Genomic DNA, 25016 nt, shown 5'->3' on the forward strand with positions numbered 1-25016 from the left:
AGTTCCGGGGAAGTGAGAGAGAGAATTTCCTAGCTCAAAGGTTGTTTTCAATGGGGTTCGGGTTCTGGTTCAAGTTCATGTACAGTTCTGGTTCCCGAACTGAACTTTGGAATAAAGTTCAGAACTCGAACTTCCACGGGTCCGCTCAACCCTATTAGTTACCCATGAGAGTTGGGGGCCTTGTTGGAGATTTTGAATTGGGGCCCATGAGCTTCATGAACCTCTGGACGTGAGCCAAGTAGGAGGCACCAACCTTACCTTGTAAGCAGCTTTTGACTATCTGGTAAACTCCATGTAACGACCTGAGATAATGACCTTCATGGTAACTAGTTACTGATCAGTTCCTAGATATACATACAGTGGAAGCTTTATGTAGGTCTGCATATTTTTGCTACAGAGGCCCACCATTATCTTGGTTTCTTGGTCCAGGGGATTGCCACCCAACTTTTCTAGGCTCCTGACAAGCTAACTGCCAAATTATGCAATATGAATAGTGATGAGCCCAAGTGGAATTTGCCTAGGGTTCTCAGGTATGCACAAGGTATCGCAGGTGCTCGAGTGACATGTTCAAGTTCCCGTGACCGCATGTTTTTGCGTCTGTTAGACAGTTACAAAACATGCAGGGATTGCCCATTTATGTCAGGCAATCCCCGCATGTTTTGTGGCTTTGTAACAGCTGCGAAACATGCAGCTGCGGGAACTCGAACATATTCAGCTGCTGTACCAGTCACGATTGGTGTTGGCACCGACCACGGCTGTTTAACCCCATAGATGCTGCTGTCAATAGTGACTACAGCATCTAGATGGTTAACAGATGTGGGGGACTCCTTCTTAAACCCCATCGGCTTCCTGAGATTATGATTCTGTGGTCCTGATTCTTGCCATGGCAATTCACAGCTAATAAATGGCCTTAGAGTCCGCCGGCTATAGTGACTTGTTCAGAAGTTATCAAAATTTAGGTGATAAAAATAACATTTTTCTTTCCTGCAATGCCACTTTTGCATCAATTCCTGAAAAGCACTTGAAGGGTTAATGAACTACATCAGAGCAGTTCTGAATATGTTGAGGGGTGCCATTTTTTAAATGGTATCACTTTTGGGGCTTTTCCAATATATAGGTCCCCCAAAGTCACTTCAAAACTGTATAGGTCCCTAAAAAATTTTTTTTTCAAATTTCCTAAAATGAAAAATTTCTGCTACAATTTGAAAGCTTCTAACATCCTAACAAAAAAAACAACATTTTACAAATGGTGCTGATGTAAAGCAGAGATGAGGGAAATGTTATTTATTAACTACTTTGTATGGTATGACTATCTGGGTTGATCCATGGCCCCACTATCAGTATTCGGTCAGTATTTTTTCTCAAGAGTGGGAGCCAAAACCAGGTGAGGAACAATCAGAGAAAGGGTACAATAGAAACAAGTCACCAATTCTGCATTTATAACCCACTCCTGGTTTTGTCTCCTACTCCTGAGAAAAAATACTGACCGAATACTGACCAAATACTGATAGTGGGACTGTGGCCAAATACTGATAGTGGGGCCATGGCCAAAGTTTGAAAATTGCTAATTTTTTACAAATTTTTGTCAAATTTCTAATATTTTTATAAATAAACGCAAAACATATCGACCTAAATTTACAATTATAATAATGTATAATGTGTCACAAAAAAACAATCTCAAATTCACTGGGACATGAAGAAATATTCCAGAGTTATTACTAATGGTAAATAATTGATATTATCGCGCTATACAGATGGTGAGCAAAATAGAGGAAATAAAGGACATACAAGGAATGATTGTAAAAATAGTTGTATAGAAGTTAACAAGATGAGCACAAATAAGAACACATACTAGGCCAGCAGAGATCATTCATCTAAATGGTTAATGAATATGTTGCTAGTAAATGTAGTGTTTCTCCATTGGTTGGAATTCCAATAAAGATAATAAACCAGTGATAATAGCATGTCATTGAAATGCCAGAACAAGCACATGTGCTAAGGTTACTACATAAATAATATATCCTAACTATTTTTACAATCAACACCATTCCTTGCACACGTCAGGTTTGAAAAATTTGGCCTGGTCACTAAGAGGTTAAAAAAAATGTGTCCAGGATTCCAAAAGTGCACATTTTTCGAAGTTTTTCATACATAATAGTTGCAAAAATAAGTTGAGAATGGTGTGGAAAATAAAACGGTCCTTGACAACAACAAAAAAAAGACAGCAGGGAAATGGTAAGGACTTGAATTAGCTAAGCCAGCCCCGTTCTCGAGGCCAATGCATAAACATAAAGGGAGCTGGTTTAGCTGTTGAAATGACCAGGCAGCCAGTCCCCTTCACACACAGAAGCAGTTAGGGTGCTTTCACATTGCGTTCCGGCACATGTTCGGTGGCCCTGTCGGGGCTCATGTCTGAACACCCAGCAAAACGGCCGACTAGGCCATAGATTATAATAGTACCGATAGAGCGAACGTGCGCTCTGCCGTGCATCACTTTCGGGTGTATACACCTACTGGAGGCGGACACCCAAACGCAGTCTAATACATCTGAGTGCCCGTTGCGGTACAGTAAGGATTCTGTGGAGAGACATGGCGGTACGGTAAGGATTCTGCGGAGAGACATGGCGGTACGGTAAGGATTCTGCGGAGAGACATGGCGGTACGGTAAGGATTCTGCGGAGACATGGTACAGTAAGGATTCTGTGGAGAGACATAGCGGTACGGTAAGGATTCTGTGGAGAGACATGGTGGTACGGTAAGGATTCTGTGGAGAGGCATGGTGGTACATTAAGGATTCTGCGGAGAGACATGGCTGTACTGTAAGGATTCTGGGAAGAGACATGGTGTACAGTAAGGATTCTGTGGAGAGACATGGCAGTACGGTAAGGATTCTGTGGAGAGACATGGCGGTACGGTAAGGATTCTGCGGAGAGACATGGCGGTACGGTAAGGATTCTGCGGAGAGACATGGCGGTACGGTAAGGATTCTGCGGAGAGACATGGCGGTACGGTAAGGATTCTGGGAAGAGACATGGCGGTACAGTAAAGATTCTGTGGAGAGACATGGAGGTACAGTAAGGATTCTGTGGAAAGACATGGCGGTACAGTAAGGATTCTGTGGAAAGACATGGCGGTACAGTAAGGATTCTGTGGAGAGACATGGTGGTACAGTAAGGATTCTGTGGAGAGACATGGCGGTACGGTAAGGATTCTGTGGAGAGACATGGCGGTACAGTAAGGATTCTGTGGAGAGACATGGTGGTACAGTAAGGATTCTGTGGAAAGACATGGCGGTACAGTAAGGATTCTGTGGAGAGACATGGCGGTACAGTAAGGATTCTGTGGAGAGACATGGCGGTACAGTAAGGATTCTGTGGAGAGACATGGCGGTACAGTAAGGATTCTGTGGAGAGACATGGCGGTACAGTAAGGATTCTGTGGAGAGACATGGTGGTACAGTAAGGATTCTGTGGAAAGACATGGCGGTACAGTAAGGATTCTGTGGAGAGACGTGGCGGTACAGTAAGGATTCTGTGGAGAGACGTGGCGGTACAATAAGGATTCTGTGGAAAGACATGGTGGTACAGTAAGGATTCTGTGGAGAGACGTGGCGGTACAGTAAGGATTCTGTGGAGAGACATGGCAGTACGGTAAGGATTCTGCGGAGAGACATGGCGGTACGGTAAGGATTCTGCGGAGAGACATGGCGGTACGGTAAGGATTCTGCGGAGAGACATGGCGGTACGGTAAGGATTCTGCGGAGAGACATGGTGGTACAGTAAGGATTCTGGGAAGAGACATGGCGGTACAGTAAGGATTCTGTGGAGAGACATGGAGGTACAGTAAGGATTCTGTGGAAAGACATGGCGGTACAGTAAGGATTCTGTGGAAAGACATGGCGGTACAGTAAGGATTCTGTGGAGAGACATGGCGGTACAGTAAGGATTCTGTGGAGAGACATGGCGGTACAGTAAGGATTCTGTGGAGAGACATGGTGGTACAGTAAGGATTCTGTGGAAAGACATGGCGGTACAGTAAGGATTCTGTGGAGAGACGTGGCGGTACAGTAAGGATTCTGTGGAGAGACGTGGCGGTACAATAAGGATTCTGTGGAAAGACATGGTGGTACAGTAAGGATTCTGTGGAGAGACGTGGCGGTACGGTAAAGATTCTGTGGAGAGACACGGTAGTACGGTAAGGATTCTGTGGAGACTCATGGCGTACAGTAAGGATTCTGTGGAGACATGGCAGTACGGTAAGGATTCTGTGGAGAGACATGGTGGTACGGTAAGGATTCTGTGGAGTGACACGGCGGTACGGTAAGGATTCTGTGGAGAGACACGGTAGTACGGTAAGGATTCTGTGGAGACACATGGCGTACAGTAAGGATTCTGTGGAGAGACATGGCAGTACGGTAAGGATTCTGTGGAGAGACATGGTGGTACAGTAAGGATTCTGTGGAGAGACATGGCGGTACAGTAAGGATTCTGTGGAGAGACATGGTGGTACAGTAAGGATTCTGTGGAAAGACATGGCGGTACAGTAAGGATTCTGTGGAGAGACGTGGCGGTACAATAAGGATTCTGTGGAAAGACATGGTGGTACAGTAAGGATTCTGTGGAGAGACGTGGCGGTACAGTAAGGATTCTGTGGAGAGACATGGCGGTACAGTAAGGATTCTGTGGAGAGACATGGCGGTACGGTAAGGATTCTGTGGAGAGACGTGGCGGTACGGTAAGGATTCTGTGGAGAGACGTGGCGGTACAGTAAGGATTCTGTGGAGAGACATGGCGGTACAGTAAGGATTCTGTGGAAAGACATGGCGGTACAGTAAGGATTCTGTGGAGAGACATGGCGGTACAGTAAGGATTCTGTGGAGAGACATGGCGGTACAGTAAGGATTCTGTGGAAAGACATGGCGGTACAGTAAGGATTCTGTGGAGAGACATGGCGGTACAATAAGGATTCTGTGGAAAGACATGGTGGTACAGTAAGGATTCTGTGGAGAGACGTGGCGGTACAGTAAGGATTCTGTGGAGAGACATGGCGGTACAGTAAGGATTCTGTGGAGAGACGTGGCGGTACGGTAAGGATTCTGTGGAGAGACGTGGCGGTACAGTAAGGATTCTGTGGAGAGACGTGGCGGTACAGTAAGGATTCTGTGGAGAGACGTGGCAGTACGGTAAGGATTCTGTGGAGAGACGTGGCGGTACGGTAAGGATTCTGTGGAGAGACGTGGCAGTACGGTAAGGATTCTGTGGAGAGACGTGGCGGTACGGTAAGGATTCTGTGTAGACACATAGCGGTACAGTAAAGTGCCTCAGTAGTCTATGGGGGCACTAATATGGCTCTGAGGTTGTGTGGAGCCGAAATACAGACTTGCTGTGATATCTTTTGTACACTGGAAAACATGCAGCAAATTCCTCCTGCAGATCTGAAGTCAGTTCTGTAAGAGGCGGACACCATGACATCTGCAGTGCTGATCCTCTCTGGCCTCCAGCTATCTATGCTAACGGTGGAGATGCACCTGTCACACCTGTGCTCTGAAATCTCACGGCCTGCACTGTAGATTACTAGTTGGGTACCTGCCTCTCACAACTGCAAATATAACGCCGATTGCTTGTTCTATTATTACGCTGCCTCTGTCAAATCACTGATTGTGGCATTTAAACAGTCTGGTTACAAGTGTGCACATGCACCAGCGTCCATTGGCAACACCCCCACCCTACAATGGCCTGTGGTTGGGCTTCATAGGAGAATGTAAAATTAAATATATTATGTATTATTCTAGTATATAGATCCAGCGATTATATGATTGGAGCTTCAAGTCCCCTAGCGGGACTAAAAAAGTAAAGTAAGGCTATGTTCCCACAGTAAGTTTTTGATGTCGCAGACTTTCTGCACCCATTAAGTAAAATATGTTACTTGAATTCTTTAAAAAAATATGCAGAGTAAAAAACTCACCAAAAGAAGCCAAGAATGAATTAAATAAATAAAAAAATATAGATAATTATTTTTTATACCCTTCAAATTACAAAATAAAGATATTTAAAATTAATAAATGATTAGACTTTTATGGAAGCAACAAAAGCAATCAAAATAGAAAATTATTTCACTTATATAATAAACATTAAAAATAAAAAAATAATAGAAAAAAAAAATTATCTAAACTCCAGGATTGTTTTCCGAATGCTGCAAAGTCCTAAAAATGGTAGAAAACGTCACCTTGTTACAGGACCGAAAAACTGACCGATCAATTGATTTATTTTTTTTTTTTACAAATTTCAGATTTTTTGAGATGCTATAAAATACAAGTTTGATATCGCTGTAATCGTACCGACCCGAATAAATCACGTGGCCAATGCCGGGGCAATGTTACCACTCAGTGAGCACAGTATACACTAAAACAATAAAACAATTACTGGAATTACATTTTTTTCACCAATTCGCTCCACTTGGAATTTTTTGTTCGGTAAAGTGACCGGTGCTATTCCCAATTACAAGTCCTGTAAAAAGAAAAACAAGCCCTGTGCTGAAGGGGTTAAAGCAACTGAGGCAGAAAACCAATGGCATTGCCAGAGTCACCCGCCGTGTCCTGTGCAGTGTGTAGGTGACAGCACCATGTCGTGTGTGCAGCACTCAGCCCTCCCTCTCTTTACGGCTCTTTCTCCCAGATAGCGGTGCGGGCAGGAGGAGGTGATGAAACACATGGCGGGAGCCGATAACCAACCGGAGCCGGCCTCACACTGCGAGCTGTAGACCGGAGGAGCTGCTGCACGAGCCCCGGGGACGCGGTAGCCCTGCTGGCGGCGCTGTCCCGCACTGTCACTTTGGGAGAGTTGTGAGCACGGTGCACAGGAGCCGGCATACAGGGGCCAGCATGGGGCACAGGGACTGCTGGGCGCTCGGAGTTGTTGCCCTGACTCTGCTGCAGGTCTGTTCATCGTCTAAACTGAGTATCCCCAAAGTCCTCCTTCCCTTCACCCGAGGGACCAGGATCAACTTCACCCTGGAGGTCACAGAGGGCTGCTACAAGTGGTGAGTGCCGGCCCTGTATATACCGGAGCTGTATACCTGCCCCGTGCGTGCGTGTACCGGAGCTGTATACCTGCCCCGTGCGTGCGTGTACCGGAGCTGTATACCTGCCCCGTGTGTGCGTGCGTGTACCGGAGCTGTATACCTGCCCCGTGTGTGCTTGCGTGTACCGGAGCTGTATACCTGCCCCGTGTGTGCGTGCGTGTACCGGAGCTGTATACCTGCCCCGTGTGTGCTTGCGTGTACCGGAGCTGTATACCTGCCCCGTGTGTGCTTGCGTGTACCGGAGCTGTATACCTGCCCCGTGTGTGCTTGCGTGTACCGGAGCTGTATACCTGCCCCGTGTGTGCTTGCGTGTACCGGAGCTGTATACCTGCCCCGTGTGTGCTTGCGTGTACCGGAGCTGTATACCTGCCCCGTGTGTGCTTGCGTGTACCGGAGCTGTATACCTGCCCCGTGTGTGCTTGCGTGTACCGGAGCTGTATACCTGCCCCGTGTGTGCTTGCGTGTACCGGAGCTGTATACCTGCCCCGTGTGTGCTTGCGTGTACCGGAGCTGTATACCTGCCCCGTGTGTGCTTGCGTGTACCGGAGCTGTATACCTGCCCCGTGTGTGCTTGCGTGTACCGGAGCTGTATACCTGCCCCGTGTGTGCTTGCGTGTACCGGAGCTGTATACCTGCCCCGTGTGTGCTTGCGTGTACCGGAGCTGTATACCTGCCCCGTGTGTGCTTGCGTGTACCGGAGCTGTATACCTGCCCCGTGTGTGCTTGCGTGTACCGGAGCTGTATACCTGCCCCGTGTGTGCTTGCGTGTACCGGAGCTGTATACCTGCCCCGTGTGTGCTTGCGTGTACCGGAGCTGTATACCTGCCCCGTGTGTGCTTGCGTGTACCGGAGCTGTATACCTGCCCCGTGTGTGCTTGCGTGTACCGGAGCTGTATACCTGCCCCGTGTGTGCTTGCGTGTACCGGAGCTGTATACCTGCCCCGTGTGTGCTTGCGTGTACCGGAGCTGTATACCTGCCCCGTGTGTGCTTGCGTGTACCGGAGCTGTATACCTGCCCCGTGTGTGCTTGCGTGTACCGGAGCTGTATACCTGCCCCGTGTGTGCTTGCGTGTACCGGAGCTGTATACCTGCCCCGTGTGTGCTTGCGTGTACCGGAGCTGTATACCTGCCCCGTGTGTGCTTGCGTGTACCGGAGCTGTATACCTGCCCCGTGTGTGCTTGCGTGTACCGGAGCTGTATACCTGCCCCGTGTGTGCTTGCGTGTACCGGAGCTGTATACCTGCCCCGTGTGTGCTTGCGTGTACCGGAGCTGTATACCTGCCCCGTGTGTGCTTGCGTGTACCGGAGCTGTATACCTGCCCCGTGTGTGCTTGCGTGTACCGGAGCTGTATACCTGCCCCGTGTGTGCTTGCGTGTACCGGAGCTGTATACCTGCCCCGTGTGTGCTTGCGTGTACCGGAGCTGTATACCTGCCCCGTGTGTGCTTGCGTGTACCGGAGCTGTATACCTGCCCCGTGTGTGCTTGCGTGTACCGGAGCTGTATACCTGCCCCGTGTGTGCTTGCGTGTACCGGAGCTGTATACCTGCCCCGTGTGTGCTTGCGTGTACCGGAGCTGTATACCTGCCCCGTGTGTGCTTGCGTGTACCGGAGCTGTATACCTGCCCCGTGTGTGCTTGCGTGTACCGGAGCTGTATACCTGCCCCGTGTGTGCTTGCGTGTACCGGAGCTGTATACCTGCCCCGTGTGTGCTTGCGTGTACCGGAGCTGTATACCTGCCCCGTGTGTGCTTGCGTGTACCGGAGCTGTATACCTGCCCCGTGTGTGCTTGCGTGTACCGGAGCTGTATACCTGCCCCGTGTGTGCTTGCGTGTACCGGAGCTGTATACCTGCCCCGTGTGTGCTTGCGTGTACCGGAGCTGTATACCTGCCCCGTGTGTGCTTGCGTGTACCGGAGCTGTATACCTGCCCCGTGTGTGCTTGCGTGTACCGGAGCTGTATACCTGCCCCGTGTGTGCTTGCGTGTACCGGAGCTGTATACCTGCCCCGTGTGTGCTTGCGTGTACCGGAGCTGTATACCTGCCCCGTGTGTGCTTGCGTGTACCGGAGCTGTATACCTGCCCCGTGTGTGCTTGCGTGTACCGGAGCTGTATACCTGCCCCGTGTGTGCTTGCGTGTACCGGAGCTGTATACCTGCCCCGTGTGTGCTTGCGTGTACCGGAGCTGTATACCTGCCCCGTGTGTGCTTGCGTGTACCGGAGCTGTATACCTGCCCCGTGTGTGCTTGCGTGTACCGGAGCTGTATACCTGCCCCGTGTGTGCTTGCGTGTACCGGAGCTGTATACCTGCCCCGTGTGTGCTTGCGTGTACCGGAGCTGTATACCTGCCCCGTGTGTGCTTGCGTGTACCGGAGCTGTATACCTGCCCCGTGTGTGCTTGCGTGTACCGGAGCTGTATACCTGCCCCGTGTGTGCTTGCGTGTACCGGAGCTGTATACCTGCCCCGTGTGTGCTTGCGTGTACCGGAGCTGTATACCTGCCCCGTGTGTGCTTGCGTGTACCGGAGCTGTATACCTGCCCCGTGTGTGCTTGCGTGTACCGGAGCTGTATACCTGCCCCGTGTGTGCTTGCGTGTACCGGAGCTGTATACCTGCCCCGTGTGTGCTTGCGTGTACCGGAGCTGTATACCTGCCCCGTGTGTGCTTGCGTGTACCGGAGCTGTATACCTGCCCCGTGCGTGCTTGCGTGTACCGGAGCTGTATACCTGCCCCGTGCGTGCTTGCGTGTACCGGAGCTGTATACCTGCCCCGTGCGTGCTTGCGTGTACCGGAGCTGTATACCTGCCCCGTTTTTTTTTGCTTGCGTGTACCCGAGGTGTGTGTGTGTGTGTGTGTGTGTGTGTGTGTGTACCGGGGTTTTGTTGATGATCATACTGTGTATTGCAGTAGTGATAGGATAGTGACGTGTGGTAGCTGCTGACCACCCAGGAGAGCTGTGTTTGCACAGTGATCCTGGTTGCACTGATTTGTCAGATGATGACATTATTAGTCATGAGAGTCCCGTATATTTATATATATATATATATATATATATATATATATATATATATATATATATATATATATATATATATATATATATATATATATATATATATATATATATATATATATATATATATATATATATATATATATTTTGTCTTATCCTGTCTGTCCAGGAAATCCCGCGTCGCTCATTGGTCCGGCAGCGGCCAATCAGCGCCGCGGGATTTCTGAAAAAAGATGGCGGCCGTCAGCGCCGATGCATCTCCCGGCCGGTACCAGCAGAAGGACCCCGACCGCCGGACCCATCTGCGGGACTGAGATGCAGCCGGGAGATGAGCGGCGCGAGGCGCTCATCTCCCGGCCGGTAGCAGCGGAAAACCGCCGGCGTCGCTGACTTCCATGCGGAAGGGAGGACCGGGGAGCGGCGCTGCGGGTCGGGATACTTCTGCTGCGAGCGCCCGCTCATGTCCCGGGTTCTCGCAGCGGAAGTAGCCGCACAGGCAGCGCCTCTCCCCGGTCCTCACCAAGACGATTCGATGATTGGTCGGGTCCGAAGACCGCGACCAATCACTGATCTTAGCGCAAAAGTTAATTACCGCTGTGCTGATTGGTCGCGGACGCTGCCCGCGACCAATCACCGATTTGGGCGCCACATTTAAATAGCGCCCGCGACCAATCAGCACAGCAGTGTTTAAATCTGGAGCCTAGATCGGTGATTGGTCGCGGCCGATATTTAAATTTGGCGCCCAAATCGGTGATTGGTCGCGGGCAGCGTCCGCGACCAATCAGCACAGCGGTATTTAACTTTTGCACTAAGATCAGTGATTGATCGCGGGCCAAGACCGCGACCAATCACCGATTTGTGCGGCACATTTAAATAGCGGCTGCGACCAATTGGATGTCAGCGCCGCTCCCCGGTCCTCCCTTCACACCCTAGCCGCATGGATGTCAGCTTCGCTGCCTGTGCGGATACTTCCACTGCAAGAAGCCGGGAGATGAGCGACTGCTCGCAGCAGAAGTATCCCGACCCGCAGCGCTGCTCCCTGGTCCTCCCTTCACACCCTAGCCGCTGATGTCCCCACAGTATCCGCATGGTGTTACAAAGGTCCGGACATTTGTGTTAAAAATCGCTGATTGGTCGCTGGCGCTGCCCGCGACCAATCACCGATTTGGGCGCCACATTTAAATAGCGGCCGCGACCAATCACCGATCTTGCCGCAACATTTAAACACTGCTGTGCTAATTGGTTGCGGACACCAGCCGCGACCAATCAGCGAGATTGGCGCCAAATTTAAACAACGCTCTGCTGATTGATTGCGGTCGCTGGCCGAGATCAATCAGCAGTATTGGCGCCAAATTGAAACCTCACTCTGCTGATTGGTCGCGGCCGGTGTTTGCGACCAATCTGCGTTTTTTGGGCCAAATTTAAACAGCGATCTGCTGGTTGGTCGCGGCCGCCAGCCGCGACCGATCAGCAGTATTGTCGCCAAATTTAAACACCTCTTTGCTGATTGGTCGCGGTTGCGACTAATCAGCTATTTTGGTGCCAAATTTAAACACGCTCTCCATTCCTCACTAACACGGTTCGCTGATTGGTCGCGGCCGCCGCCCGCGACCAATCAGCGAGATTGGCGCCAGATTTAAACAACGCTCTGCTGATTGGTCGCGGTTGCCGGCCTCGACCAATCAGCAGAGCGGGCTTTAAATTTGGCCCCAAAATCGCTGATTGGTCGCGGCCGGCGGCCTCGACCAATCAGCAGTATTGGCGCCAAATATAAACACCGCTCTGCTGATTGGTCGTGACTAATCAGCGATTTTGGTGCCAAATTTAAACACGCTCTCCAGCCCTCACTAACACGGTTCGCTGATTGGTCGCGACCAATCACCAATATTGCCGCCAAATTTAAACACCACTTTGCTGATTGGTCACGGTTGCCGAACGCGACCAATCAGCGATTTTGGCGCAAAATTTAAAAACCGCTCTGCTAATTGCGCCCGGTCGGCCGCATACCTATTCTAGAATACCCGATGCATTAGAATCGGGCCACCATCTAGTATTCTAATATTTAGCGCCATGTAACGATCTGCTTCTAATTTGCAGATGGTACCGCCATTGTAAGGCTATGTTCACACTTCTGTTTTTAGGAAGGGACAAGCATGACTAGTGTCCAAAAGGAATCTGTTTCATGAATGATGCACAGTTTAGGATCAGAATGGCTTTTTAATGAACCCATAGACTTCCATGTCTGATCTATGATGGCACACTTGCGTGCAATCGCTGACCAGAAACCCAACTTGTTTTTGTCTTGCCATGTCGCTTCCCATAATACCGCCACAGTGAGAATCACTAAATGCAACATTGTGGCCTTCATGCCATGTGGCCAATGTCGGCGTTTAGTTTAAGGCCCCATTCAGACGTCCATGTTCTAATTTTTTTTTTGTGGAGAGAACGTGTGACCATTATAGTCTCTGGCGCTGTTCACATATTCATGCTATTTAGCATATCTTGTATTCGCAAAAATAAATCACTGAGATTTGTCCAGTTTTGTTTCTTCATACAAATCACTGATCAAAATCACCTGTACAGGTCTATAGGTCCATGAAACAGGACAGCATGTGGATGCCATCTGTGTGCTGTATTTAACACTATAATTACAGTTCCTTTTTGTGGAACATTAAGATGACAAATCGTGATCTATAGCAGATTTTTGCACATTAGTGAACAGTGAGGAAATGATATTCTGATGCTATAAGAGGTGGTGACCTAGTTGGATCTTCATGCTCCTTTGAAGACCCTGCAGGGTCACTCATTATACGGGTAGGTTCACTTGAACGTATTTTCAGTCCGAGTTCTTACCTTGAAAGAAACAGACTGCACACGGACCAATGTTAGTCAATGGGGTCATGCAAATTTTTTTTTTTTTTTGTCTGACCAAATCTGCATGTGAAAAAAATGGCAGCATGCCCTCGTTTCTTCCGTCTGTCGAAGGAGTGCACAAAAAAAAAGAAGCGGATGCCGTGCGGAGCAGAGCCACAGTATAACATTCGTTTTTTTACAGATACATTGCAATTCTGTAGGTGCAGTGGAGAAGAAAAAAAGCGCTCACAATAGAGGAGAAAATAAAAAATGGTCACCTAGTAGGTTATAGGCACCAAAAAAAAAAAAACACAATCACTGCCGCCTCTGCTGAAAAAACACTTATTGCTGCTTTGGCTAAGCAAACAGGGTTTTTAATTAAATGACACATTTCAAGTTGAAAAAAAACGAAAAATCCATAATTCCTATGCGTTTCAGGTAGACTAACCTTTAATCATAGCTTCTTTTCTACCTGAAACGTGTAAGCATTATGGGTTTTCTCTCAATATGTGCACATTATCCCATTTTTTTTTTTATCTTATATTTTTAAAGGTTTAATTTTTAACTACTGTTCTTTGGTGCTGGAGAACGTCTCATTTTCGATCATTGTAAATTAACTGCTGCTGTAAAGAAAAAAAAATGTATATGGGTAACAAGGAAAAGAAAAAAAGAATCATCTGAGTTTTCTGAATGAAACTTTTGAGGTTTTTTTTTTTTTTTTTTTTTTTTTTTTTTTTTTACATGCTTGTTAACCTGGCCTACTAGTGACCTGCCGGTTGTGGTAGTTTGGATCATGAGAGTGCTATTACATGTTTGCGGATGGCCGCTGTAATCGCACACAGATTTGCCAATAATTCCGGTCAAAATAAAGGACTCCTTGGCAAAATCTGATGACCCCTTTAAGTCAAGGACGTCCGTAATTAGCAGAACTGAAAAGAATCTTCTTTTTATAAATATTTATGTAAGAATCACTTCTTTAATATACAGGCGTCCTCCAGGATTCTACCCCTCATGTAGCATGTGTACGGTGGCCCCCGATGTGCTGATATTAGTCACTCCAGGATTCATAAAACGTCAGTACGGTCTCCGGTTATACCTGTAGCACTTGGACTAGTTAGAGTTGGGTAAATTAATAATTAATTTTGGGAGTCGCAGGCGGGAAGTTACAAGTTATGGTGCTGTGATCAGTTACTTGTAGAAGACGTTCTGCTGTAGGAGGAAGTAGTAGTGGGTCGTGGACTCATGATTTCCGACTATGTAACTTGTCTCCCTGTAAACCTTATAGAAGTGTTACAAAGGATCCATCTCCATCATGATCCACCTGCAGCCTCACTTTACAGGACACAGGAACACTGCATCCATCTGCAGCCTGAAACAAGTATACATTACATTCATCATATATCTCACTTCCCTGGTGATGGAGCAAAACAAACAAACAATGTATGGTGACATCCGGTGTATTTGCTCGTGGCTGGTTTATAGCAGCAATTTCAGAACTGTGCATGCGGCTTCTAGAAACTCACTAACGCTTTGGCCGCCAAAATATCCCTAATTATAGGAACTGATGTAAAGTTTCATAAACTTCTGAAACAAAATGTGATGTGTGAATATAACCAGGGCTGTGGAGTCGGTAAGCCAAACCTCCAACTCCTCAATTTCCTCAACTCCCTCATACATGGCTCATGTTTAAGTGATCACAGATTCATATCAGCTAAAAGTCTAGACCCTTAGATCAGGAATAGGTCAGACATTTATAGGACATTTCATAACTTTCCCAAATCATTATGAAAAAATATTCCCCACAAACTGCATTGAACTACTGTACCCAATTTAATATATATTTTAGGAGTCTGAGTCGATCCATTTTATACCGACTCCATGACTCAGAGTCCACAACCCTGAATATAACCTTAGAGAGGTTGTCCACTACTTTTACATTGATGGCCTATCCTTAGGATAGGTAATCAATCTCTGATTGGCCGGGGTCCGACACCCGGCACCCCCTCTAATCAGCTGCTATCTGTCGCAGCGGATGCCGCCGACCGGAGAAATTCACTTGCCATGTTGCGCCGTCTACTTGTAGTGGACGCCGCAGGGTACTGCACATCCACCTCCTATTCAAATGAATAAGGATAGGTCATCAATGTAAAAGTAGTGGACAGCCTCTTTAATCTCTTGCCCATTAGGACTCTTTTTTTATTGTTATGTTTCCAATTTTTCATCATCCTATTCCAGCCTTACCTTCTTTTTTTGTGTGTAATGAGTTGGATTTGTTATTGACACCTTTTTCGGGTACATAGAACTTATTACTTAACTTTTATTAACTCTTTATGGGGAGAATCAAAAGAAATCAGCAATTCTGATGTTTTATTTATTTTTACACTTTAACCCCTTCATGACATGCGATGTCAACTAGTCAGCCTATGAAATAAGTTTTTCTGAAAGGGGGCAACCCCTTTTAATTGTGTTCTGTAGGTCAGTATGATTCTGGTGATGCCAGACACCCAGGTTTATTACTTTTGCACAATAAATATACTGTTTTTTGTGTCGACACTAGTGTTGAGCGAGCACTAAAATGCTCGGGTGCTCGAAGCTCAGGCCGAGCTCACCGTGATACTCGGGTGCTCGACCCGAGCAACGAGCCCAATGTTAGTCTATTGGAGATCCGAGCATTTTTGCGGCGGCTCCCCCGGCAGTCTGTAGAAAGCTTAAGTGGCCAAAACGATAGTGACAGTGCTCAAATGACATGGGGACAGCATGGGGATCGCCCCAGGAAGCATTTCTGACCCCCAGGTCACTGCTGTCAACAACGTGGTCAGAGGTATTAAGCCACTTTTACGGGCTCACAATAAAACGTTCAAAAACGAAACTGAAACAGTTTTCCTGTGAAATATGTTAAGGAACATCCTTTCCAGGGTAAAGTCTTGTGTATAAGGTAAAATAAATAACCAAAAACAAAAATACTCCTCCACACCTTGGGCTATGTTCACAAGTAGCATTTTTTGTGTTTTTGCACTTTTGTATTGCTTTCAACCGTGACAAATGCATTCACCGGGAAATGTCATTTTAACATTTTACAACCTTATCTGGCCATGTGCTGTGTGACACATGCATACAGTGCTGAAAAGACAAGGGAACAGCATGGGGAAGACCCCTGGAAGCATCTCTGACACCCAGGTCACTGCCTAAAAGTGTGCCCATCAGAAGTGATCCTTGCCGCATCAGAAGATGCAGACTTGCAACTATCTCCGTGCAAGTCCTTGTCCCAGGGCAGTGTTCAATTGTACCTCCCCCATTCCTTGCAATGCAAGCGCAAGTATGCAGCCTGCCACCCACCCACCCCCAGGCTGCAATACCATACTGCTTGCTTGCACTTGAAATTGGGCCTTTTAGGCTTGTGGAGGCGGAATCTGGCCACCACGTCATGGCTGCGTTGGCGGCCTGATATCCATACTCTGTCCCTGGCGGCCAGGTGTCCATGCTTGGTCCCCAGCCGCTAGGGGGTGGCCGGGTGTCCATACTCGGTCCCCAGCCGCCCCTATTTGTTCCGGTGCGCCTTATACACAAGCGCGCATACCAAAACATTACCTGTGCCCTCCCCAGTGCATTTAGTGGGAAGGACAGCCTATTCCACTGTAGTGTGTGCACGCCAACCCCCTGTTCATGGCACATGCGAAGATGCCTCCCACCCTCCACCTGTCGTTGCAGACTTGCAACTATCTCCGTGCAAGTCCTTGTCCCAGGGCAGTGTTCAATTGTACCTCCCCCATTCATTGCAATGCAAGTGCAAGTATGCAGCCTGCCACCCACCCACCCCCAGGCTTCAATACCCTACTGCTTGCTTGCACTTCAAATTGGGCCTTTTAAGCATGTGGAGGCAGATGCTGGCCACCATGTCATGGCTGCATCGGCGGCCTGGAATCCATACTCTGTCTCCAGCCGCCCGGCGGCCAGGTGTCCACGCTCGGTCCCCAGCCGCCAGGGGGCGGCCGGGTGTCCATACTCGGTCCTGTGACCTTCCCCCACACTTTTCTTAGTCTGGCCTGCTTTAGGGCAGCATTGAACGAGCCCACCAGAGAACTAGACTCCTCTGGTGGGCCCTGGCTTCTCCATCAGGGGAGTTGAGAGTGCCAAGGTGAGGAGCATGATGATGATAGAAGTTAGTATCTGCTTTGTTTTCTTGGAATGCAAGCGCATGTATGTAGTAGCGGCTAGGCCTGAGGTGGTCAGCGTTTTGGCGCATATCCTACCTCCTCCGAGGATTGCTGGATGTTTTCCTGCTACTATCCCAGTTCTATGACTCCCGTTAAAACAAAGCTTCAGGTGATAAATGATGGAAGAGGTAGTGGCAAAGGAGAAAAAGCAGGAGGAACAGGGACCATTCACATCAATATCAGGCCAGTCAACCACGCATGTCTTGTAGGATATGTTTCTGTACCAAAAGGAGCGGTTCGGCTACACAGTTATAGGGCATACAGTGAGTGCAATGCCTACCAAAAATTTCGAGGCACTCCAATGCCCCTTGGAAGTGACATGGAGGTCAGAGGGCCTTAACTAAACCGTTTTTTTCCATTTATAGCAACTGGGTCTCCTGTGCACTGTTGGCCTAAGCGGTGAATGGAAGGCTTTCCAAAAATTATGAGGAACTGCAATGCCCCTTCAAACAGATGTGGATTACAGCATACTAAAAACCTTCTACCCGTTATTGGGGAGTGGGTCTCCCTTAGTGTTCGCCTATGCATTGAAAAGCAATAGCTGACTAAAATTAGGAGGAAATGCAATGCCCTTTGGAAGAGTCGTGGAGTTCAGAGTGGTTTAACAAGACGGTTTTAATGCCCCTTGGAAGAGACGTGGAGGTTGCAGTAGCTTAACAAGACTGTTTTAATGCCCCTTACAAGAGCCATGCAGTACAGCATCTTAAAAACATTATTCCCATTATTGGGGAGTGGGTCTCCCATAGTCTTTGCCTATGCCTTCCAAGCAAATGCTGCCAAAAATTAGGACGGAGGAACTTGCAATGCTGGCAAACAAGAGCCATGCAGTACAGCATCTTAAAAACATTATTCCCATTATTGGGGAGTGGGTCTCCCATAGTCTTTGCCTATGCCTTCCAAGCAAATGCTGCCAAAAATTAGGACGGAGGAACTTGCAATGCTGGCAACACGGACCTCGGTCACCCTGGTGGTATAGTGGTGGTGGAGGCTGAGGATAAGGAGAAGAGCATAAAACAGCCGAAATGAGGAAGCGTATACCCATGTGTGGGTATGAAGCGGTGCATGTGAATACACCTCCCGAAATAACACAGTGGATTTGACTTTATGTTACTCTGCTGTCATTTGGTGGTGATGAGAAGTCTGGCCCAATCCAGCCCTTGTTCATTTTGATAAGGGTCAGCTTGTCAGCATTGTCAGTTGACAGGCGAGTGCGCTTATCAGTTCTAATTCACCCAGCGGCACTAAAAATACGCTCTGATAACATGCTAGCGGCAGGGCAGGCCAGGACCTCCAAGGCGTACAGAGCGAGTTCATTCCAAGTGTCCAGCTTGGATACCCAATAATTAAAAGCCACAGAGGACGCTGGTACGGTCGGCAAGGTACTCCCTCACCATCTTTTGAAACTTTCCACTCCTTGTGAGAGTGCCCCGCGCCTCAGGGCCTGTCCGAAGGGAGGGTCTGAGAAAACTCCCAGAATGTTGACAGTGTTCCCCTGCCTCTGCTGGATTGGAGTTGCGTCTCTCTCGCCTGTACGCCTTGGTTGGGCAACGAACTGTGACCTCTGCCGCTAGCGTGTTCAGATGGGAATTTTTTTAAGAGTTCTGCAGCAAGGGCCTTCTGGTATTGCCCCATTTTTGTAGACCTCTCCACCTCAGGAATAAGAGAGTGAAAGTTCTCCTTCTAGTGGGGGTCTAAAAGTGTCACCAACCAGTAATGACTGTCACACAATATTTTGACAACGCAAGGGTCACGGTTAAAGGAGCGTAACATAAAGTCAGCCATGCGTGCCAGACTGGTAATGGGCAAGACTTCCGTGTCCTCACCAAGATGACGACTGACCATGCTCTCCTCCTCTTGGCCGCAAGAATAGCTCGTTCACTCAGCCAATCGTGATTCTTATAATTGGTTTGAATATTGGGAAATAGCTTTTCAACCAATTGTTCTTTTGACGTCACTAAACTGCAGAAGTTATGAGGCAATGAATTTCGTCCTGAGGTCAGATCAACCGGCACCTTTCCGTTCCCAATTGATGTGAGAATTTTTCAGCTGATCAATCATTTTGCAGCTGGACATGCATATTCGTAGTTAATTTTAACGTCTTTACATGTCGCCACAAAGTGGAGTACTTCAGGCAAGTATTTATTTCGTCCGCTAGTGTCGATCGAGGAATTACAGGTAATGTTTACCTGAAGTCTTCTGCAAGCAATATTAATGCGTTCCCAAATAGTCTGATGTTTCCACGTAAATCTTGCAATGATCGATCAAGAGCCTTTTTTTATTGTGCGCCATTGTGCATTCATCGCAAACAATAAGTTTGCATTTCTGTAATACTTTTCCCATGCTGGATGCTTTGGAAATGTTGGGAGTTTCAATGAATTGCATGTTCAATGGCAATTTCAAAGCGGAATGAGCAGTGGTAGCAATGTCGCAGCTATTCCGGACAACGCAAGAGCTAAGGCTGTGTCCTTTTGGGATCGAATTGCTGTCAGAATCAATCTGAGGAATGCTTTTACCAGTTCCTCCTGGCGCATCTAAGAAGAAGATTTCTCCAACTCCGTTATTGATAGTCTGCATTATTTGATCGTAAATGCCTTTTTGCTCAAGCGTTAGCTTAGGAATATTTGATTGCACATACAACAAAAGATCACCCATGTTGTAATTGTGTTCACAACACAATTCTGCATCGAACAAAGCAGATTGATTCGGTGATGGCATTCCCAATTGATTGAGAACTTTGTTCGCGATTTCTAAGCACAAATCTTCTATCATTATCAACGCTTTGTTGTAGATTTCTGCTGTAAAATCCATGTTCAGATTTGAATTTTCCTTGCGTATTCGACGGAACATATCTTCTGTCATGTGCGATTTATATTTCTCCCATAACTCTGTTGGAGATGTAGGAGAGCAGGCGGTCAATATGATTGCAAACAATGCACAGATTTGATTTGGATGTGACGTGTTGCACGCATCCTTAATGCCCCCAGTGTCGGTCCTTCTCCAATAAATTCAGAGCTTGACATGCACTGTGGAAAGTGGCATGTGTGGCGCCATTGAATGACAGGAGGGGGCGCAGAGATGAAGGCAGGCGGCAGAGGAGGAAGGGGTGATCCGCTAGGCATGGGCCGGGCCGGTACCGGCCAGATCACAGCGCCGCTCCCACCAGTGGCGCAGTGGGATTTGCACTTACTCGCTATACACCCACTGCTTCGAGGCTTGAGCCCAGCTCTCCGTGCAGCCTCCCTCTCTCCCTCCCACGCTTGTTGTTGTGCAGTCAGAAATAAAACTCACTTGCCGGAGAAGAAGCCGCAGCAGCAGCAGTGCCGGAGAGCAGAGACTGCCGCCTCTCAGGTGGTGGTGGTGATGAGCAGCAGCATCTTTCAGCCTCGAACAGACGGTCTCGTCATTCCCCTTCCTCCGAACCTCCATTGGGGACACGAAAGGAGCAGAGCACAGGCAGCGGCTGAGGCGAATGAAGGAGAGGGAGAAGGGTTTGAATGAGATGTCACTAAGGGGGGGAGAATGCCGCGTGGCCGGGAAGAGTCACCTTGGGACTGAGCTCGTAACACCCCCCCTCTCGCTGTTGCTTTTACATCCAACAGCTGGTATATAAAACCATAGTAGGTATATAAAAACATGCGTTTATTCGAATGCAATGTTGTGTCAAAATTTCAAAGCCATCGGTGAAGAACTTTCGGAGATTTAAGATTTTGAACAAACTAACATTTGCATTTTTATTTACCGTATTTTTCGGACCATAAGACGCACCCCAAATTTTGGGGTGGAATATAGAAAAAAATATATTTTTATAAGATGGGGGTCAGTCTTATAGTCTTAATAGGTACAGTATCTTATCTCAGGGGCAGTGGAGCGAGGGTCACAGGAGGCAGGGTCCTTCAGGAATCCGGTGCTCCAGCTCTGGGGAGTTGCGATGGAGCATGATTGCAGGGCCCTCTGTTCCCTCCTTCAGGAACCTGGCGGCTGCAGCAGAAGAGATGGCTGGGGGCCAGGCCCTGGGCCTGGCTGAGGGCCGGGGCTGGTGTTTGGCGATCGGGGCCTGCCTGAGGGCCGGGACTGTGGTCTGGCTGCATGCTGCCGAGGCCTGCCTGGGGACTGGCGGCAGCAGCAGCAAAGGAGGCGGTGAGATGCTGCGGGTATATGGCTGGGGGCCGGCGTGGGTTGGACTGGATGCAGGCAATGTCTGGCTGCGGGCAGGTTTCCGGTATGCGCGGCCATCTTCCTGAAGCTGTGATATACAGGAAAATGCCTGCCCGAGCTACAAGTCAGTGCATGCGCCGGCTCGGGCAGCCATTTTCCTGTGCCATGCATGATCCTAAAGTTCTCGTATGGAAATATAATAAACTGTTAGATGTCCTGGATTGTTTGGATGGCTAATATATATGGAAAAAAAAAGAAAAATGATATTTTATAGGCTCTTGTTTTGTCTTTTATCTGTTTTGACAATAGCATTAACATGCTTGGCACATGGTTATCGTGTTCCCTCCCTTGATTTGGTTGATTACTTTTGGCCAGCTTTCATTTTCTAATCCTTTTGTCTCAAGTCCGGATACGAGCCTGACTGATGCTTCCTGTCATATGTAAAGGCTGCAAAAACTTCTACAAAGTCTCATGCTTGAATGACAAGTTACTGATTACTGCTCTTCTGTCTAACCCGAACCAGCAAATCGGCATCTTATGAGTTGTAAGGGTTGGTTAGTAAAGACTTACGTCTTGCAAAGCTAATCAATGTTTTACCCCTGCGATCCTGAGAATGGAGCTCTGGGTCCATGCTCCACAGTCCCCCGTCTTGAGTGGAGCGGAGTATTCTTGGCAGTACAGGTCCTATTTATACAGGACTATTATCAAGTTCACAGGAAAGATGATATGACTGTTACGAAATAATTTCATTATGTGTATATCACAGTATTTTGTCAATATCAAAATTAGTTTGGACTACATAGGAAGAAACTCCCACTTAATGATACCATTAAAGCAAGAACAATGGAGCGCTGACTTCAAAAATACGATAATAAAAACACAATTTATTGATACATATGAAATTTATTTTTTTCATTTTTATTTCTTGTAAGTACATTCAAAGAGAGGTGATACAAAGGAGAACGACAAAGTCCCCAAGGGAGAAATCCTGAACTAGAAATACAGCAAATGAGTGTGTTTTTTTAATTTTTTTTTTATAGGGCATAAGAATTCACAGTAATTTCAAAAAGTTCTTATAGTCTCATTAACAAATCAATACAGTCTAAAAGAGCATATGTTTAGTCATAGAAACAATATATATAAAGTGCGTGTGCAATTCAAAAGATTTGTGTTCTATAACTTTCATAGATATATTATCTTAGAAATGGGCAGACTATCCCATAAAAGGTTAGTGGTCAGAAAAACTTACCCATGGAGAAAGTGCTTTGTGCAAAGTGCACGGTAAACTCCCAGGGGGACAACCCCGACGCACGTTTCACGTTAATTTTTTTGCTCCTGTATGAAAAAGCTATCTTTTGTGCAAACCAAAAGATCATTTCACCCAATGAATGGGCGTTTTGCTCATCCATTGTGTGATTCACAGCTTCTTTAATCTGCATGATTATCGTGAAATTCACGTTCAAAATAATCTTGCAGTTTAAAAGTAACTCATCAGGATTTTATACCCCCAACTAATGGCATATATATAAAAGTGCTTTAATGCAGATTAAATTCTTACCTTTCTTGTAGAGATCTGTTTTGCTGTTTTAGAGAAATCCATGGTGGAAATTGGATGCTAATGCAATGGGCGGACGCTGCACTTACAGCTCCCCTGCCTCTCTTCCTATTTCCCGCCTGCTGCCGGCCCCCTGTTACTGACAGACAGGACATAGAAGTGAAAAGGAACTTTAAAATTTACCTCTTACTAATATGCAAATTGCCTCTTCAGAGAAAAAGAGGACTTGTACTCTACAGCGCCACCTATTAGAAGCAGCAATCTCTGAAGAGGCAATTTGCATATTAAATTTCCCAGAGGAGCATTGTATGGCGAATAAGCCTCCTTACCTTGACGTGCCAGAGCTGGTGTGTCACTCTCCATAAGGAGAAATGTTACCCCTTAGACCTCTTACTAAAAATCTCCTCCTTTCGTAAGAACAGAGGGATTTTTAATGTTATAGTTTACTGCTTTTTGCCTAGGTTACTGGCCTGTATGCAGTACAGCAGCAGCCGGACTCCTAGGCAAAGAGTCCAGGATTTACAGGCTCATTGCTATGGAGCGTGCAAGGACTGGATTACTGGATCTGGCCACCTTCAATCCCTTTGTGCTCCTCCGATGATGCATTTGCATCAAAGAGCACACAGACCTGCCGCTGGTCTGAACCGTCAATTATTCGGGAGCGCCCTTTCACCCCAGCAAACGGGAAGCAGGGGAGCGGTGTGCTCATCAAAGTAGGATCATGAGAAGACCTCTTTAAAAATAAAAATAGTCACTGAGAGATACTTTTATGCCTCAAGTAGAAAATCAGGAGCACACCATCATGCCGCTTGCCTGTACTATGATGCTGATCTGAACATCAGGGGGACTCTGGAGAGGTGCGCTGCTGAAAAGGGATGGCACAGTCCCTTTAATATAAATTAAATGCTTACTTTTGTTGGCAAATGAGGCCTAAAAGAAAAGCCTCACCTCATGTTGCAGGGAAAAATCGAGATCTCTTACCGTGACGCCTGCAGTACTATAGTACGTACAAATAAAAAGCTATGGCTGTGTACGTGGGAAAGCAAAAATACATTTCCTGGCGATCTTTCATGTACAGCACCACCCTTTTCTGCATTGAAAGGGTTTGATTACATACATTGTGGTGTTAAAGAGAACCTGTCAGCACAATTTGATATTGTAAAATAAGGACATGGCTGTAATACTGATTAATTTGATACCTTCGGTGAAGAAATCCTCTTTGTGGTTCTTTTTTAATCACCATTTGAAGTTTTCTGGTAATTGGCTTTCGGTGCACAGGGTCTTCTCCCTGCCTGTGATTCCTCGGCCCCTCCGCTGCCTCTGGTCTGTGAGTGACAGGTCAGTGCTGAGATTTCATGCAGAGGAGGCAGGTCATTCACAGACCGAAGTGAGCAGAGGGGCCGGGAAATCACAGACAGGTAGGAGAAGACCCAGTGCACAATCCGGCCCCTGTGCACCGAAATCTTAGCTGAAAACTTCAAATGGTGATTAAAGAAGGTATCAATGTAATTAGTACTACAGCCCCATTACACCCATGTCTTTACTTTTCACTACAAAGTCCTGCTCATAGGTTCTTTTGAAGCTTGTGGGTTTTTTGTTTGTTTTTTGGGGAAAATTACAGGATAATACATTTCGTAACTTGTAGGCCACAAACAAGTCACCGACATGATCATTATTGTGTAGTACATGAAAAAAAAAATGTTATAAATGAGACTTCTGTAGGGCCCAAAGTTACTCCATTGACTAAGTGCCAACTAAAAATTGGAGTTAGCCCCGGGGGCATACAGACATGAGTATTTGTATTTAATGTGATGACCAATAGATATGATCAGGAACTTTTTATTGCTTGATGTTTTTTTCCCAATATTTTATCCTAATGTCCATAATTAATATTTTAGGTCATCGACAAGGCCGGAAGTTGCCAGTATTGAACATGTAAGCATCGATGATCGCCAGTGTTCACAGCGGGCTGTGGTGCAGGCACGTGCCACCCATCCTACACGAGTAACCAGCATCATTTTTGCAGAAGATATATGTGAGTGTACATTTTTGTGTTTATGTCACTGTAAGTCACCACTTGAGCACCATGTTTTTCGTTTTTCCCCATTGTATAAGTAAAACTTGGCATTAATCCTGTATAGCTAACGCGT

General features: G+C 47.1%; 1 protein-coding gene across 1 annotated transcript in view; it reads left to right on the forward strand.

The window, feature by feature from the left end:
* The first annotated feature begins 6631 nt into the window (after positions 1-6631).
* NUP210 (nucleoporin 210) overlaps positions 6632-25016 on the forward strand; it is a 108117-nt gene continuing 89732 nt past the window's right edge. Inside the window, exons 1-2 of the mRNA XM_073644462.1 lie at positions 6632-7038; positions 24765-24901. Of these exons, the coding sequence (XP_073500563.1) occupies positions 6881-7038; positions 24765-24901 (295 nt within the window). The 5' untranslated portion in view covers positions 6632-6880. The remainder of the gene's footprint in view (positions 7039-24764; positions 24902-25016) is intronic.

This window comes from Phyllobates terribilis, unplaced genomic scaffold, assembly GCF_046119375.1.
Source record: "Phyllobates terribilis strain yellow unplaced genomic scaffold, ASM4611937v1 Scaffold_8__6_contigs__length_399053987, whole genome shotgun sequence".
Taxonomy (NCBI): domain Eukaryota; kingdom Metazoa; phylum Chordata; class Amphibia; order Anura; family Dendrobatidae; genus Phyllobates; species Phyllobates terribilis.